Source organism: Melopsittacus undulatus, chromosome 6, assembly GCF_012275295.1.
Source record: "Melopsittacus undulatus isolate bMelUnd1 chromosome 6, bMelUnd1.mat.Z, whole genome shotgun sequence".
Lineage (NCBI taxonomy): Eukaryota > Metazoa > Chordata > Aves > Psittaciformes > Psittaculidae > Melopsittacus > Melopsittacus undulatus.
The window spans coordinates 18,484,376-18,501,859 of record NC_047532.1 but is presented as its reverse complement, the minus strand read 5'-3'; the positions used below and the strand labels follow the sequence as shown (position 1 = coordinate 18,501,859).

Sequence of the window (17,484 nt, the reverse complement as noted above, 5' to 3'; positions counted from 1 at the left end):
ATGAGGTGGAGTGGCTGGATCCTGATCCCACAGGGAAGAATTTGTCTATTGGAGCCACAGAGATTGATTTCCAAGCCCCACAGACCAGTATTGTTAATGCAGTAAGTTAATCACATTAAATTAAAGGGAGTGACCCATTTCTAGGAGAGGACAGTTTCATCTCCTTGGGGGGAAAAAACTGTCACCTGGCCCTCACTGTCCCCTAATGCTGCTGGAGGAGCCTCTTGGCTGTGGTTGGCTTTGCCACCTTACCCAAAACGACTGGGCATGGTGGGACCTCCACTTGCTCAAACTCCAACTGGAGCACTAAGGGGGGGAAATGAAGCCCCCTCTTAAGCACAAACCACCTTCTACTGACCTGGGACTGCGCTGTGCACCCTCTGCCCGTTTCTCTCCGCACTAGGGTGTTCAGTAGCAGGAAAACGGCTGCTTCACAGGGCAGTAAGTACTTTCTCAGCTATTCATCAAAGTGAGAAGAAAACCACCACCTTTTAGATTCGGCTGCTCTTTATCAACGCAGCAGCCTATTAACGCTTTTGCTGGTGGATTCCTGGTTCAATCCGTAGAGGGCTGAAATGCAGCTTTATTAGGGTAACCCTTTGGGAGGGTTGGATGTGTTTCTCCTGCCGCAAAGCCCATGCTGTTACTGGGTCCTTCCCGGCAGCTGATGCCCCAACTCGCCTCCTCCCGTCCCGCTGTGCGCTCTCGGGAGGCGGAGCGGGATTAGAGCCGCTGCCGGTCCCGCCCCGGAAGGAGCCGCTGAGGAGTGCGAGTGATGGCGGCGCTGGGAGGCTGCGGGCCGGTGGTGGCAGCGCTGCTGCGGCGGGGACCGGCACCGGGGCTGCGACCGGTGCCGCGCCGGTACCTGTACAAGAAGAAGTGGGTGAGGGTCCCTACCATGCACCCCGTGGCGCTGCACCTTCCCTTTTATCCCTCCAGTCTCTCCATTTCACCCCCCTGCACCTCGCTGCACCTATAGCACCCTCTCTCCCGTTACATCCCCGTTACACTGCTCTGCACACAGCCGCTCTCCTCGCATGCTCGCTCTGTGCTCCCAGCCCCATTCAGCTGTTCCCAGTCCTGAACCTCCCCAGGGAACCATCAGCCCATGGGTGTTTAGGACATAGTCACTCTTTGGGGCTGCAGAAGAAGCTTCAGGGACTTTTAGAAACATAGAATGGTTTGGGTTGGAAGGGACCTTAAAGCTCATCCAGCTCCAGCCCCCTGCCACGGGCAGGGACACCTTCCACTAGAGCAGCTTGCACCAAGCCCCATCCAACCTGGCCTTGAACACTGCCAGGGGTGGGACAGCCACAGCTTCTCTGGGCACCCTGTGCCACTGTTTTGGCAGCACAGAGCTTGGCACTGGATTGTCAAGGGAAAACATTGTGGATGGGGGGGATATTGAGGTATTTTGTGTTTTAACATCTCTGATGTTTTTCTCCCCCAAGGCTGCCACAGCTCCTCGCATCCCATGCACGCGTCTGGCCCTGCACCACTTTGACGTGAACTACAGCCTGCAGCTGAAGGACCTGTGGCCCTCTGTCCGCGCCAGCCTGCTCTGTGAGCAGAAGTACGGTGCCCTCCTCAACAACTTCTCTGCTGATGATTATGTCACTCAGGAGCTGGAGCTGATGAATGCCACTGATTTTGTGTCTGAAGGCTCCAGAAAGGCACAGCAGGGTGCAGCTGCAGAAGAAGTGAGAAGAGAGGAAAGCAGGCCCCAGGAGGTACCTGGGAAGGTCAGGACAGTGATGCAGACAGAGACACAGGCAGAGATGTCACCTCCACTTCGTGCCTCCATCAGCTCCAACATCAAGTGTTACACCTACCCCAGGGGGGACATCACACGTTTCCGCCCTGCACGGTGAGACATCCCTGGGACGCACCTCCTGCTGTCCTTGCCAGCCTCATGGGCTACACGTGTGTGAGCACCCGCTGCTTCTGCACATCCCCATCCTCACTTCCAACTGCTATTTTCTTTCCCTCCCTCCCCCCTTTGCTTTTTTTATACAAACTGGTGTTTCCAGGCAAGACTCTCTGGGGATCCTCGACTATTATCTCATGGATGCAGCATCTCTCCTGCCTGTCCTGGCGCTCAACGTGCAGCGGGGTGATTTGGTCCTTGACCTCTGTGCTGCTCCGGGTGGCAAGACTCTGGCTCTGCTGCAGACTGGGCTTTGTGGTAAGTGGGTGTTCTTTGTCCTCCATGGGTAAAACAAGGCTGGAAGAGTGTGCTGAGTCCATTAGTGTCTGACCGTTAATCATTTCTGGTTATAAGAGTTGGGATTCTGGTGTGGTTTTGTGAGTGACATTCCCAGTGTGCCTGTTTTGTCCTCCCAGGGCATCTGGCAGCCAATGACGTCTCCATTTCCCGGACAAAGAGGCTGTACAGCATTCTCAACAGCTACATTCCCAAAAATATCAGGGAAACTGTGAGTGTTACTTCCTATGACGGAAGAGACTGGAAGCAGCTGGAAGGTGGCACTTTCCATAAGGTAGATGATTGGGAGCCAGTGAAGATAAACCGACCTATTTCACTTCCCCCTGTTCCAGAGGAAGCCAGCAGCTTATCCTACAGTATAGAATCACAGAATAGTTAGGGCTCAAAGGACCTTAAGATCATCAAGTTCAAATCCTCTGCCAGAAAGCTGTGGGGGCACCTCATAGCAACCTTCCAGTATCTGAAGGGGGCCTACAAGGATGCTGGAGTGGGACTCTTCATCAGGGACAGGGGGTAACTGGTTCAAACTTAAACATGGGAAGTTCAAATTAGGTTTAAGGAAGAAGTTCTTTCCAGTAAGTGTGGTGAGGCACTGGAATGGGTTGCCCAAGGAAGCTGTGAGTGCTCCATCCCTGGCAGTGTTCAAAGCCAAGTTGGATGGAATATTTGTGTACAGTTTTCCATAATCTTAAGTGCAGAGGAAGAAGGCTAAACCACGTAAGGAGTAGTATTGCCTTCCTGTAGGATCTGGAGCATATGGGTATCCATAGTTCTGCCTTTATTTACCTGTGTAATATCCCTTAAAAGTCCTGTTCTAATCAATCACCCTCAAGGGATTAAATGTGAAGATTAGATAATGATTGTTTCTCAGCCTGTTGGGGATGGAGTGACATGCTGTACTTGTAAGAGAGAAGTAGCAATAATTGAGATAAAAGAGTGATTTAACCAAACTGTTAGTAAATGTGACAGTGGTTTAACAAGATTCACTGTTGATGTACACTTGGTTATTTACCGTATAGAGCACAAGGTCAGACAAAACTGACAGGGAGACTTCCCTGTTGAGTTGAGAGGTTCAGAAAGGTCTCCCTTGATTTCTAAACTGCTTCTCAGAGGGGAGTCTGGAGCTGGATCCAGACTTAGTACCAGACTTGGTCAGTGATTTATGTCTAAAAGATCGTACATGCACAACCCGTCCTTCATATCACTTAGCTAAGATGGCAAATTTAGCATGCTGTTAATAATCACCTACCGAGAATCTGTTGTGGCAAGGATCCCCTCAGCCTCGAGGTGTAACCTTACTCAGGGGGAGATCCTGGTGTGCAGCCTGTTGCCGTGCAGGAGAGCTCAATGGGCTGTTCACTATTTATGGACTAAGATGATTGACTTAGGTCACATTTGCACACCAGCTGTATTTCCAGCTGTTGAGCAAGGTTTATGGCCCTTAGCTACTGCGTTATCTGTCTTCCCAAAGTACAGCTTAAGCCAGATGGGGGCGTTATGACCACCCCTGGTAGCTATTGCTTAAGCAGGAAAAAGGGTGTGTTGCAGAGCATGCTGCCAGATATTCACATCCAGCCTTAGGAGCTGAGTTTGTTTCTCCAGGAGATGTCACTGCAGGAGCTCCAGCTGTGTGTGGTTGCAACCATAGGTGCTGAAGTAATGCCTACCAGAAAGATGCATAGAGTAAAAATGTTAAAGGAAGACACATGTGAGAGAATGATGTTATCCCAACATAAAAAAGACACAGGATTGTTGGAGCAAGTCCAGAGGAGGTCTACAAGGATGGTCATTTCTGTGTCTGCATGTTCCTGAGATGCAAAAGCAGCCAGATGAGTTGCAGTTCAATGTGGATGCACAGTGGTGTTTGGGCAGTATCAGCCAGGCAAGGTACCAAGAGCTGCTTGGAGTATGGCAAGGGTGGAGGAGTCGGGCAAGGTTGCAGTGGGAGGCTCACTGAGCTGGACTTTATCTGAGGGCTGATGCAGAACCTCTGCTGCTGCAGGTCCTGGTGGATGTGCCCTGCACAACAGACAGACACGCTGTCATGGAGGAGGAGAACAACATCTTCCACAAGAGAAGAACCAAGGAGCGCCAGATGCTGCCCATGCTCCAGCTGCAGCTGCTGATGTGAGTTTGATGCTGTGTTTTGGGGCTGTTTGTGTTAGGGTAGCAGCTCTCCATGGCCAGTGCTGAAGCCTCTTCTTCCTTTATGTGTCCCAGACTGGGAAGTGTGGAAACCATGTGTAGTTTTCTGGAATGACAATAGCTGAACACATCAAATTGTAGTGTGTGTAAGAAAGGATAAATGTTCTCGGTCAGAGGGTGGCCACAGGACGTAGGGAGGAGGGTCCAAGGAGCAGGATGGGTGTAGTGTTGTCCTTTTGTGTGAGATGAGCTCCTGGGTCCTGGCAGTCAGCCTTGGAGGTTTTCTGAGTGTCCACATCTCCCAGCACATGGCAGGACATGGGAGCACTTTGTCACCCCATTCACCTAGGAAGACTGAATGGGCTGACTGTGAGCTAGGGCAATAAGGAAACAGAGCCCCACGGCAGCACTTGAACTGCAAGAGCCTCTTCCCTGCATGTTCTCTTATCCCCTTCTCTTCCAGGTGAGTGCAGGATGACTCCTTCTGTCTGCTCTCCTGTGTTAAGTGCTTTATCAGTCTTACAAATCTATTTAACTCATATTGCCCTGGTCTAAAACAGTCCTTAAGCTGCAGTGAGAGTGCTGAGCCTATGGGGTTTGAGATTTGTCTCTGACCTCCTATGAGTTACATGCTGTCTTCCCAATACTGGTGGGTAGAAATGCTGCTGTCCCACACAGTCCTTTTCTCATGACTCTGTGTGTGTTCACCTTGCTCGCAGGGCTGGGATCCTCGCTACCAAGCCGGGAGGAAAGGTGGTGTATTCTACGTGCTCCCTCTCCTCGCTGCAGAACGAGTGTGTGGTTGAGAGAGCAGTGGACATTGCAGAAACACAGTTTAACATCAGTGTCCACGTTGAGGACTTGAGCCATTTCCGGATGCTCTTCCAGGACACGTTTTCCTTCTTCTCAGATTGCCGACTGGGGGAGCTTGTTCTGCCTCACCTCACGGCCAACTTTGGACCTATGTATTTCTGCAAACTGCACCGGGTGTAGAAGGGGTGACAGACTGTGCTGGGTACCAGGAAATGCTCCGGATTTCCAGGGAAAGCAGAACTGCTTTGTATTTATTTTTCTTTTTGGAATGTCCTACAGGAAGTCTGCTTTTTTACTGCAGACATAGAGAATAAATGACAAAGACCTGCTGTGGAGCCTGCTGAATATTTATCTGTTTGAGACTGAGGTGTTTAATCTAGGAAGGAGACAGGGATCTTATCAAGGGGAGTGATTTATCCATCCATCTCAGGATGGGGTAAATGTCCCTCTGTAGATGCTGTGGTCTCACTCCTGTCTGACTGCTTTGATCGTACAGGCACAGGTTTGGGTTAACAGACACCATCTGGGGATCTCAGCCTCTGTGTCTCAGACCTCACGATCTGCATAATTGAGCTGCATCTGTCTCTGCTTATCTCCTACCTTCAGAAAGAGCAGCTTGAGGTCCTGAAGTAAGAGATTCCTAAGAATGTGCTTGCTGTGAGGTTGGAAATGTGCTTGGGATGCTCGAGATCTGGTGGTGGAAGGAGCATGGCCAGTGACTGTTGCCATCCCTTGTCCTTGTGGTTGAAATGGAAGGTGGGAACACTCCCACGTTAGATGCTATTTAATGGCCAGTGGGAGGGTGTTTGTATAATTTTGAGTAATAACTGTGCATTCATATAATCACAGCCATCAGTGAACAATTACTGGAGTTTATTAATAAGAGTTGCTCAATAGCTACATTTGTATTTTTGTGTGCAAAAGGCAGTGATGGGGAGGGTACACATGGCTGTGTTCCTTATGGGGCAGCCGTAGTTATACCCATAGGAAGTCACTCCAGTGTCAGCAAGACTGTACTGTTCAGCTTTTGTAATCCTTTACTCTCAGCATCACCCTGCTTCTGCAAGAGGCAGCACAGATGAAAATGAGGGTGAACCCCATCCATGTCCATCCATCCAGGAAGGTGTGGTTCATAGATGTATCATCATTTGAACCCAGCTTAAATCAGTCCCACCCTCTGCATAGCATCTTGGTTCCTTACAGGATCTGCGGTTATTGGCAAGGAGGATGGGGCAGGAAATGGCTTTTCCTTCCTCCTTCCCTCCTCGCTGTCATCTCTGCACTGCTGATTGCAAGAGAAATGGTGCAGTGCTGTCATCTCCTCTCCTCCCCGAGCATGGCGGACCACGGAGGCTACACCACTCTCTTCTCATGGCTGAGGGTCTCCACTTCCTTCATGAACCGGAGGCACAGCTCCTCCTGCCACGGCAAGGCCACGCACTGCACGGCCACGGGCAGCCCCACAGCTCCGGACACAGCCTGCAGGGAGGGCACAAGCGGTGAGGGGGCACCAGGGGGCTCAGACATCCAGCAGCTCTTGGAAACTTGGTTTAGGAACATGGCTCCTTTATCCTGCCATTCAAGCAGCATTAGTGTGCTGGGGCAGAGGGGAGGATCATGCTGTTCTCATGACAGAAATGGTTGCTAAAGCTTGGGCAGTGTGTTTAAGTCATTCCACCACACACAACCACAAGCGATGCTGCTTTGAGCTGTCTTGCAGCCAGATCCCTCTTTCTGCAGCATGTTTGCTCCTGGTCCATATTCTACTGACAGCATGGGCCTGGTGAAGACATCATGGAGCAGGAGGAAAGTGCATTGCAGTGCTGTGGTTCTGGCTGTCACAAGGACCTACTCAAAGAAGCCTTGCTACATGGCTCCTTTCTGGTTTCAGCCTATAATCTGCTCCCCCAGTCTCCCCAAAGCTTAGTGACTTACGTGTTGAGAGCTTGGAAGAAAAGGGATATATTAAAGTGGTATATAAAGGTGATTTACTTTTTGCACTGTGCCCATGTTGATGAGCACATTTAGCAGCCCCTGATTTCAGTGAAACTATTGAACATCCACCAGCAGTCTCTGCTCCACCACTTCCCATGCTGCATACCTGTTTCAGCATCCGGTCCCAGGGGTCACCACAGTATCCTTGGTAAAGCTTTAGCTCTTCCTCATCAGCTTCTGTCACTGTGCTGACGGGTACAACCCCAGCAGGGAAGTTCAAGACATTGTACAGCATCGTGGAGGAGATGGCAGCTGAGAGAAACAGAAGAGAGAAATGCAGGTACTCACAGCCTCCTGCCCTCCTTCAAACTTACACATTGCACGTTCACATGTGGCTTGGCCTGAAATCCCAGTGTTTCTGATTAGAAACTGCAGATTGCACAAGCCTGGTTGTCTATAGGTCCAAGTTCTACTGCAAGAAACAACTGCCATCAGATGACTTCATCCACATCTGTCTCCATCTGCTTAGATACATTTATGGTAGTTATTCTTCCTTCCTGATGCCCATAAAATGCTTCGGTGGGGGGTGAAGCTCCTGGTCTCCATCCAGTCTCAACCACTGTGATGCTCTGCCCTCCCAGGAAGGTCCCAGGCTCACTTACTGAGGAGTTTCCCAGGGTATCCTGTGGTGAAGGCAGGCCCCAGGACAGGGCACAGCACAACATCCAGTGCCAGTTCCCTCCACAGCGTGATGAACTCAGTGCGATACACCTTGGGGAAGAGAGGGGAGATGACATGGAGGCTGTGCCCATGCCTGGAGCATCTCAGCTTCACATGGGTGTGCATCAGGCTGTGCATGGCCACGAGGCAGCAGCAGGAAGCTGTACTCGAGTCAAGAGCAAATGAGAATGTGTTTGCCTCGACAGCACATGGCCAGACAGCAGCCAGGAATTGGAAAGGACAGCCTTCATCGGGACCATGAAGTGTGGGCATTTGGGCATAAGTACAGTGAACAACTGATAAAGTCCTGGCTGGGTTGACCCAAAAGCCCATCTACCCCATTCTTACCTCTCTTTTTGTGCCCTCTGTCTTGTCTCCTCCCCAGCACCCTGCTGTACAACCCCTTTCCTAACTGATGACTCTGACCTAGCACTTGTCATAAAGCCTCAACTTGTAGCATGATGCCAGAAAGAAAATGCCTTAAAACATACCTCTATTTGATGTTGATGATTCCACATCTCCTTCATGGAGCTGCAAGTGGAAATGGTAGCAACATTTCTAAGCTTTAAGAAGAGGAATTGCTTAAATAATCCCCCGGGTTGATAAGCACCAGGGATTTTATCACCGAATCACAGAATTCCAAGGGTTGGAAGGGACCTCGAAAGATCATCTAGTCCAACCCCCCTGCAAGAGCAGGGTAACCTAGAGTACATCACACAGGAACTTGTCCAGGCGGACATGATTCTATGATTCTATGATTTGATCAATTACTTAATACATCTTTCACAACTTGTCTAAAGTTTCCTACAGCATTTGGCCAAGCAATTAAGCAACAAATGTCTGGAAGTGGTAGAAAAAATAGCCTGGATTTAGTACTCCTCTCCACCACTGGCTTCCCGAATGGTATCCACCCAATTCCCATAATCCCTTCAGGATAACACTAGGCATAGTGCAGCATGGGGGAGACGTGTTCTTAAAGGCTGAAGTAGAGGATGGAGGGGCAGCCCCTGCAGAGAGCAGGTCAGAGCCTGTAATGGACCCAGCCCCACACCACTATGGACACTTAGAGGAGAAGGTACCGCTCATTTCCATGGACATCCCTGGGGATGATGCCATCTCACCTCATTCCACACAAGGCATTCAGATAGTCAGCCAGGCGGGGGAACTGAAAAGGAAAGAGGTTCCTGTTAGGGACATGACATGGGGGTGCAATAACTTCTGACATCCTGGGAAACTGCCTTCCATCCCTGGGGATGCTACACTGAGAGTGAATGGTGATTAAAAATTCTCCTCATGGTTCTGAATTTACTTTGCCTCCAGCTTCTGGTTGTTGTTTCCCAATGTGTTCCTTACAGCCTGGTGTTTCCTGCTCACAGAGGAATGAACTGATTTGAACCAAGTCACCTTTCATTAGTTTTGGTAAATCAAACGTTTTTTAGCTCAGTATCTCACAGGAGCAAGACCTCCACAAGCACTTTGGCTGCCTCACACTTGCTGCTGCCTTTCTGATCTTCTCAGCTGAGAACCACAGAACTGGACAGAGAGGCAGAGAGAATGGAGAGAATCCCTGCAAAAAGATGCTTGGCTGATGAAAGGAGTACAGTAAGGGCCACCTTTTATTGACCATCAGAAGTCTCCATGAAGCTGTGATATTTGGGAGCCCTCCAACACAGGGAGAGACCTTCAGCCGTGAGTCCCTCTGCTGCAGTAATCACAATGCATGACTCTGGGAAACTGGGCACTGCAAGGTCTAGCAATTGAAGAACCACTTGCTATAGACTCTGCATCAATCTTTTACAGCCCTTGGCTAGTCCTTCTCTCATTGCCCTTTGCATTAGATAAATCCCATCAGGGGTCTAGGAAAGACCTTCCACAGTGACAGCATGTGCCTTGGCCGGAAACCCCAGTGTTTCTAGTTAGAGGTGGCTCTCAGTTCCACCATGCTTTCAAGCATCTCAAGGCATTGCTGACACTCCTCAGCTTTGATCTTGAAGCCAGGGACTCACCAGAGGTTTAAGAATCAGAGCCAGCAGCTTCTTCCCCAGCGTTGGGATCCTGCAGCAATTCACCTGGGATTTCAAGCTTGGATCTACGATATCTCCTGTGCTGAGAGAAGACAAGAGGAGCGGATCATGCCAGGGAAGCTGTTTGCCCTTTCTCAGAAAGCTGAGTATCTCCTGTTTGGGGTGGGAGAGCTGGGCTTGTTTTGCCTGTGTGTTGTGCTCATGGGCACGGGGATGGATGTGTCTTACAGCACTGCTGCCCCAGGACTCCTACTTACAACAAGTCCAACCAAGCACGGCCTCCATCAGCAAAAAAGGTCTTCAGAAAGAGTTCATTCATGACATAGGGGATCCGAGGTGGAGAAAAGGGCACCAGCTGCACCAGAACACAAGATTATGTGGCAGCCTGGGAACGTGATAAGTTCCAAAACCCTACTGTGGATATGGTTCAAAGGCAAAGCAGCACCTTCCCAGGCTCCACATGTCAACAGAGCCCTGGTTCAACCCTTTACTAGCCTAGACATTTCACCATGGGATTATTCCTCCCTGACAGCTGTTTGGCTCCACTCTCTCCAGAGCCATTTCCTCCTCCACCAAGCTCCAGGCAATCCCTGAGCCAGAAGTTGCACCAGATTCCCACCTCTCCCAGCACTATCAACATCTCAGACCTGGAGTCACTTTGTTATTAAGAGCCCCACTGGCATGTTTCTGCAGGTAGGTCTAGATGGAGCGAAAGATATTTCCCATCCTATGCCCCATGGCTCTTTTCCTTCAGTGATCCAGGATGGCCAGAGGTCTCCATGGGCATTGGGGAGGAAGGAGTAAAAACACCTCTCAGAGCCCTGCTTGGAAGAACAGTTCAGCGTAAAACACAGCACTTTATGGATGCTGCTGTCTATTGTGGACCACAGCCACCAGGAGAGCAGAGATGGGTTTGTTGCACCCCTTGCAGGTACAGGTTCTCCAATTGCCAGTGCTGTTTCCCCATGAGATGCACTTCTACCCCATGTGGGACCATGCCTGTGCTGTATTACATGGCTGCAGTAATGTGGCTGTACTCACCTGGTGCCCAGCTGCCTGCAGAGCCCTCCTGGTGTCCTGCACTGCCCGCCGCATGCAGGGGGGCAGCGGGAAGTAGTTGTCTGTGTCGTAGTACCCGACCCGCAGAGGAGCGGAGCTGGAGTACACCTGGAGAAAAGAGACACCAGTGAAGCATCTCCAACCCTGCTGAGGGTAGGACTGCCCCATACGGAGGCTCACTGCAGAGGGGACAAAAGCGCCCGCTGGAGAGGAGCCTTTTACAAGGGTGTGTAGTGATGGGACAAGGGGGAATGGCTTTAACGTGACAAAGGGGAGATTGAGATGAGCCCTTAGGCAGAAGCTCTTCCCTATGGGGGTGCTGAGGCGCTGGCACAGGGTGCACAGAGAAGCTGTGGCTGCCCCATCCCTGTCAGTGTTCAAGGCCAGGTTGAATGGGGCTTGGAGCAACCTGCTCTAGTGGAAGGTGTCCCTGCAAATGGCAGGGGGTTGGAACTGGATGAGCTTTAACATCCCTTCCAACCCAAACCATTCTATGACTCTATGTCAGGGAGTAACAAATTTTCTGTTTGCTGCCTATAGTTTCCATAGGTTACCCTTTCCAAATGCCCACCCTCGCCTTCTTCTCCAGCCTCCCATTCCTCCCTCCCTTCATATAAAGCACAGCCACTCAGGACCAGTAATTCAACCAGTGTTCTGAAGATGGAGATGGAAAAACCTCCTGAAGTTCCTCTGCTACAGAGGGAAAGGAAATGTCCTCAGCCAAAAGATTTCCTGATCATGTCTCATTTTCCCCTAAAAATTTCCAGCTTTTTGCTCCTGGCATTGCCTTCTTTTCCATTCTTTTCTGAGGTTTTCAGCCTGACAAACTACATGCCAACTGAGCTGAGAGAAAAGATAACTATTTATAACCTATTTCTTGTAATAATTACTAATTGTGCCCTCAAAGAGAGCTAACAAGTTACAGGAAACCAGTACTATAAAGATAACTGGGCTCTTAAAGAATGATGCTTTGAGCATGCAGCACCCTCAAAAGAGCCTTGCTGACATAAGACTCACATCCTCATTGAAAGGGATGGGGGGCACGGTGGGGTCCAGCCGGAACAACTCCTCACAGAGCAGCGCCTTCATGCAGAGGGCCAGGCTGTCCACATCCCTCGCCATCGGCCCCAGAGCACAGGGAACTGGATTGGGAAGGGGGCAAACATCCGTGTTAAGCAAACGGGTGTATCAAACACTGTTCCACCCCTCTGCATGGCCATGTTGGCTGCAAGGGATGGTCAGACAATGAGGTGGGATGTTTCAGATGGACTTCAGACAGATCTTGATTGTCTCAGGCTTCCCCTTGGCCTAGAGGAGGACATAGGGCTCTTCACAGCATGTAGAGAAAAGCAATTAAACATAATTCATGTACCTGCCAGGATCCCACTGAATGGGCCACTCGCTCCAGACAGGCTGTGGGAAAAGAAAAAGGAATGTATTCTATTTTCAGTAATGGTGAGAGATGCCAAATATGTTTGAATAGCAGAGCAAGGTCTGCAGTTCAGGACCTGAACCAGTGGGAAGCTGCTAAAAGCATTTGATTTATGTGAAACAGAAAACCCAAATCAAAACAAGCTACCCTGACCCCCAATAAATCTTAGCCTTAGTTTAACAAAAACCACTCGATTTTGGCATTATTTAACTATTTCAGCCCCCCTACCTGAGCCTTTCGGCCGTGGGTTTGAGCCCACACAGCCCGCAGAAGCTGGAAGGCAGGCGGATGCTGCCGCCGATGTCTGAGCCGATGCCCAGGATGGAGCCTCCCCCTGCGATCAGAGCTCCCTCTCCTCCCGAGGAGCCCCCGGGGCTCTTGTGGTGGTTGAAGGGATTCAGGGTCTGGCCGAAGATGGGATTGCTGCAGTCATAGCTGGGGAGAAGAAAACCAGCAAGTGGGCTGTCAGGAGTGGCACAATGCCTTCAGTTGGTTGGCTTTCCCTTCCAACGGGAGTGTGGCATAGCCAAACCTCATCCTTCCATCCTGTAAATCCCTCAGGACATGGCTCATGCTCATAAGCCTCTGCTTTCCCTTCCAGGCATAAGTACACCTGATTTCTCTTATGTTACGGAAGGTTTTTTCATCTTAATCTTATCTGAAAGCTAATTTCAGTTGTTGGCAGCTGGCAGAAGAAGGATTCATCAAGGCAGCATCTCATGAGACAGGAAGAAACCTGTCCCAGGACCTACAGGGTGGGTTACAGCTTCATTAGCACAACCAGAAGAAAGATTTCTAACGATGTATGTTACTTGAAGAGGGATTGTGGCACGTTGGTCATTGCAAAGGGGATGGCCCCCTGGCTCTTCAAAACCTTCACTAGGATGCTGTCCTCCTGCACCACAGTGCCCAGGCACTGCACAAGCCCACAGGTCGACAGATGCCCCTGTAGAGAGGATAAATAACAGTGGACATCGTCAGCAAGCTGTCCTTGCTCTTCCCCGTGCTATTTCTCTCCCCTGTCCCAGATGCCACTCCATAGGTACGCTAGCTCAGGATCAAACCTAGTATCCTGCTGCCCAAGCGGACTCACCAGTGGATGTTCAGGGAGGGTATATACACCCCATGCCAACACAACACAGTACTTTTTCAGTTAGCCTTGGTGCTTGGGGCTTGCTTTGGGCTTAGAGCCATTTAACTGTGTTGGTAAGGCAACATGGAGGAGACTGACTGACAGATACAGCTCAGGAGTGTGTGGTCAGTCCTCATCAGGGTCTGTCTGTGAGGGGGGCCCTGGTGTGTCTCATGCACAAGCTCTTTGCTAAGGGGCTCAGTGGCCAGGCACAACAGGGGGTTGAGGTTTACAGGTCCTGCTACTAATGACTTTCTAGAAGCTGAGCCACGTTTTAATCCCCAAGACTGCAAAGCTCCAAGTAACAGTATGAGTAATGGCCCAAACAACCCAGCCTGTGCCATCTCATGTATCAGGAATCATTTGAATCATAGAATGGTTTGGATTGGAAGGAGCTTTAGAGATCATACAGTTCCAACCCCCCTCTCATGGCCTGGAACACCTTCCACTAGACTGGGTTGCTCAAAACCCTATCCAACCTGGCCTTTGGTTGTATTTGTATGTGTAACTGTTCACCCCCTGGGGGTTGTTGCTACAGGGGCCTTCTAACTGCTAGGGTTGCAGCTGCAATGGCACGTACAGCTATAGCCTCAGACCCAGCATGGGGGGCTCAGGTCCATTCCCCATTCTCTGTGTCCCACCACTTCACCACCCAGCCCAGCTCATGATGGGACACTTCAGGGGCACAAAGGGAAGCACCTTGTGGCCAATGTGGTCCTTGATGCTGACGGGGATGCCATAGAGCAGTCCTTTCTCCCTCTGCTGTTGTATTTCCTGGAGGTGCTCCTCACACTCTGGGATGAAATGTTGCAAGCAGTTTGTCTGCTGGGTCACTTCCAGGGCCTTTGCAAGACACGTGGAGGAATAGGTGTTAGCTAAGAATAGCATCATTACCCAGCTGCATTCAGTAGCTACCTGGATCTTCAGAACAATGACTAGTGGCTTGACGTGAATGATAACCACCTTTATGCAGATCATCCCAGCTCAAGCCATCTCAAAGGACTGTCTAGTCATGAGTCTGACCCAGGAAACAGAGAGATCCCTGCCTTTCCATATCTTTCTCCTATATCTGGTATATTAAAGACTTGCCATAATCACCAGCTCCAAGTCTTCTCAGCCACCTGCCCACACTATGGCATGGAGAACATAAGTGATTTGCCCATCACATTATGGCCAGGCACTCACCTTCTCTATGAAGGTGTAGAGGACAGTCTTGGGGGACAGAGACCCTTCCCGCAGTCTCCCAGTGAGCTCCAGCAGGGGCAGGGACAGGATGGCATCTGTCTGGACACTGGGGACCTGCAAGGGAGAGATGAAGGGGATGCCAGGACAGCAGTTCCAGTTACTCTTTGGCTCAGGGGGGACAAGTCTCTTGAGTTGTGCCAACATTATCATTGTCTGGCTGGAAAAATGAATCCTGCACGTGGGGCTTCAGACCTTTTGCTGCTGTTTCATCCTGAGTTTGGCTGCACACACAGGAGTCCAGCTGTCTCTGAAGGTGTACAAGAGCTTCATGCATCCACTGCATCAGAGGACAAGGCAATGCCTCGCATCAGAGACTTCCTCCTGGCACTGTAGGACTTACCCACTGACCAAGAGTTAACCTTAACTAAGAAAACACCATCCTGGGCAGAAGGTACCAAAGCCATTGCACACAAGTCTCAGGCTGGCCCTTCACCCCTCAGAATGGGTACAGGCAGCGTGGGTCAGCCTGGTCTGAGGACAAAGGTCTCATAGCTCAAGCCCAGCAAAGTACAGATGAGTCAGTGGGGACTCACAGGTGGGTAAGGTTTATTTATGTGATGAAAACTGGCCGTTCTCAATACCACCACTTTTTAAAGGTTTTATATAATAGTTATAGATACATGTATTTAAGAAAAAATGTTGTAAAGATACGTATCACTTGTAGCAGCTATGCTTCATCTCCAGGTATTTTACCTGCGTAAACATGAGCTGGTTTAACCAGTATCCCTACTCAGAAGTGAAAGGAGCAGGGAAGAAAGGTAGCTAGATATCAGTATCACAGTAGGAATTCAGGGCCACATCCATGCTGGTTGGGTGCCTGCCTCATTCATCTGTGTTGTGTCCTGGTTGTTCCCAGGGGACACTGAATGCCCTGTGCTTCATTAGTGTTATGCCAAACATCTTCTGGGCAGCCTGCTGGGGCAGGTCTCACTTGTTGGGAATGTGTCATCCAGAAGCCAGGTTTTGGAGACAAGGATCTAGGGATGTGGACGGATGTGTGACCTTAGAGTTAGGAAGAGGAAAAAGTTTCCTTACTTCTGTGCATAGAGTCAAGAGGCATTTCTAGTTTCCAAATGAACTGGGTTTGCATCAATGAATGCCTACAGTGCTTCTTCATTTTGAACCAGTGTGGTTCCCTTCCTCCCAAGGCAGCCTTTCCTCTTGTTGAGGGCAACTTCCTGGACTCCTTGTTATAAAAGCTATGGAGGGATGAGCTGGAAGGGGGAGCTGAAGAACACCATCAGCAGACACCCCGGTGGCACTCAGACCCCCCAGAAGGATGGGTTACCTGCTCCCTGAACTGCTGGACAGCCTTGGCCATTTTCTTCACACCCTCATCCCGGGTCCTCCGAGCTTCTTCCATTCTCTTCTGGATCTGCCTTTTGCCCAGCCATTTCCAGACCGCCACGGCTGCTGCGGAGCCACAGAGCAGGGCAAAGGCAGCAGAAGGATCCACCTCCCTCTCTGGCAGGAGCTGTCTCAGGTGTTGCTGGATCATAACTTGGCCTTCTCGGCTTCAGGGATGGAGTGAGTAAGAAAAGAGACCTTCCCTGCCTTCCCAGACCTGTCCCTTCTCCCAACACTGCTGTCTCAGGTCAGCAAACAGTTTATAAGCCTAAGGCTGACCTCTGCAAAGCTGCCTTCAGTAGAGCATGCAGTGGAGAATGATTGACTGGGAAATGGAAACGGTGAAGTTTGGCCAGTGAACCTTGGGGCACTGGGTTTGTAGGGGCTTTCTGGGCTGCAGGAAGTTCTGTGCTGGGGAGGAAGGGCTGTGGGATCAGCTGAACAAAAGCAGCAAGGAAATAGCTGGTCTTCTACTTCCTGCGTAGCTGGAGAGGACAATGGGAGAAGGGGAAAAAACAGCTTGAAAACACAAGACTTCCCTGCACAGAGGTGGGGAATGGTATGATGAAAGGATGCATGGCTGTGGGGACCCACTTGCTCACCAAATCCCTTAGCCTGTGCTGCTGCTATGGTGGCCAGAGGCTGTTTCAGGCAGCCTGTGGGATAGGGCTCAGTACTGCTGTGATTTCTTCATGCATGATAAGCAGAGGCTGTTCCAGCCCATGACACAGCACACCGGCATGGCCTTCAGAATGGAAAATCCCAGAGTGTTGCAGGCCAGAAGCTATTTCCAACAGAGATTGGGATGGCTGGTGTCTGAGGTCTTCCCAGCACACATGCCTCTCACTACAAGCACACAAGCACCAGGCACTGAGCTGAATAACCCAGCAAACATCAGCCCCAATACAAATGCCATGGTCTGTTTATGATCTCTGATGGTTTTGGATGACAGGCTCTCCTATGGGTCCCACCTTAGAAAAGGGTTTTGAGCAGCCAGATTGTGCATTACAAAACTGTGAAAGGTTGCACTTGATGGAAAAGAGGCCCAGAACCTGGTCCTGCTCCAGCAGAGTGTAGAACTGGATGTGGAAAGTGAAGAGTGTTCTCCCATGAGGACTGGCTAGACCTCTAATAATCGTTTTTTCACCCATTGTCATATCCCTTCTTTGTGGTTATGAGTTCACTGTTGTTTTCTCTAACAATTTGTCAGCAGTAGTTCTTCTCTTGGGTCTTAACTGGGGAAATTTATGGACTCTGAACAGAGGAGGCCAAAGCCAATTCTAAGAAGCAATCCAGAACTGACAGCAATTCATTTGGTAACGAATGAAGCTGGCCTTTTACTGTGTTCCCTTTCAGTGACGTCCTTGCTCAGAGGAAGCCCCATCAGCGAAGATATTGCTGGCTTTAT

General features: G+C 50.2%; 2 protein-coding genes across 3 annotated transcripts; one reads left to right on the top strand and one right to left on the bottom strand.

Moving 5' to 3' along the window:
* Positions 1-752: 752 nt before the first annotated feature.
* Positions 753-5,511, top strand: NSUN4 (NOP2/Sun RNA methyltransferase 4). Of its 2 annotated transcripts, none has more exons than XM_031050892.2 (6): positions 753-883; positions 1,452-1,867; positions 2,031-2,185; positions 2,344-2,435; positions 4,227-4,351; positions 5,089-5,511. In XM_031050892.2, exons 1-6 carry the CDS (start codon positions 776-778, stop codon positions 5,360-5,362), a joined length of 1,170 nt encoding a protein of 389 aa, XP_030906752.2. In that variant the 5' UTR covers positions 753-775; the 3' UTR covers positions 5,363-5,511. The 2 variants fall into 2 exon arrangements, with proteins under 2 accessions (XP_030906752.2, XP_005151327.2); XM_005151270.3 differs by having other exon boundaries at positions 2,344-2,498.
* Positions 5,512-7,231: 1,720 nt separating this feature from the next.
* LOC101881262 (vitamin D3 hydroxylase-associated protein-like) lies at positions 7,232-16,227 on the bottom strand. Its single transcript, XM_034064269.1, is given in 15 exon segments — positions 7,232-7,279; positions 7,281-7,429; positions 7,780-7,888; positions 8,329-8,368; positions 8,959-9,002; positions 9,844-9,943; positions 10,119-10,216; positions 10,903-11,028; positions 11,938-12,062; positions 12,293-12,333; positions 12,581-12,787; positions 13,165-13,298; positions 14,184-14,327; positions 14,670-14,783; positions 16,018-16,227. Coding segments are annotated over 15 exon segments (1,689 nt in total).
* Between the last annotated feature and the right edge of the window lie 1,257 nt (positions 16,228-17,484).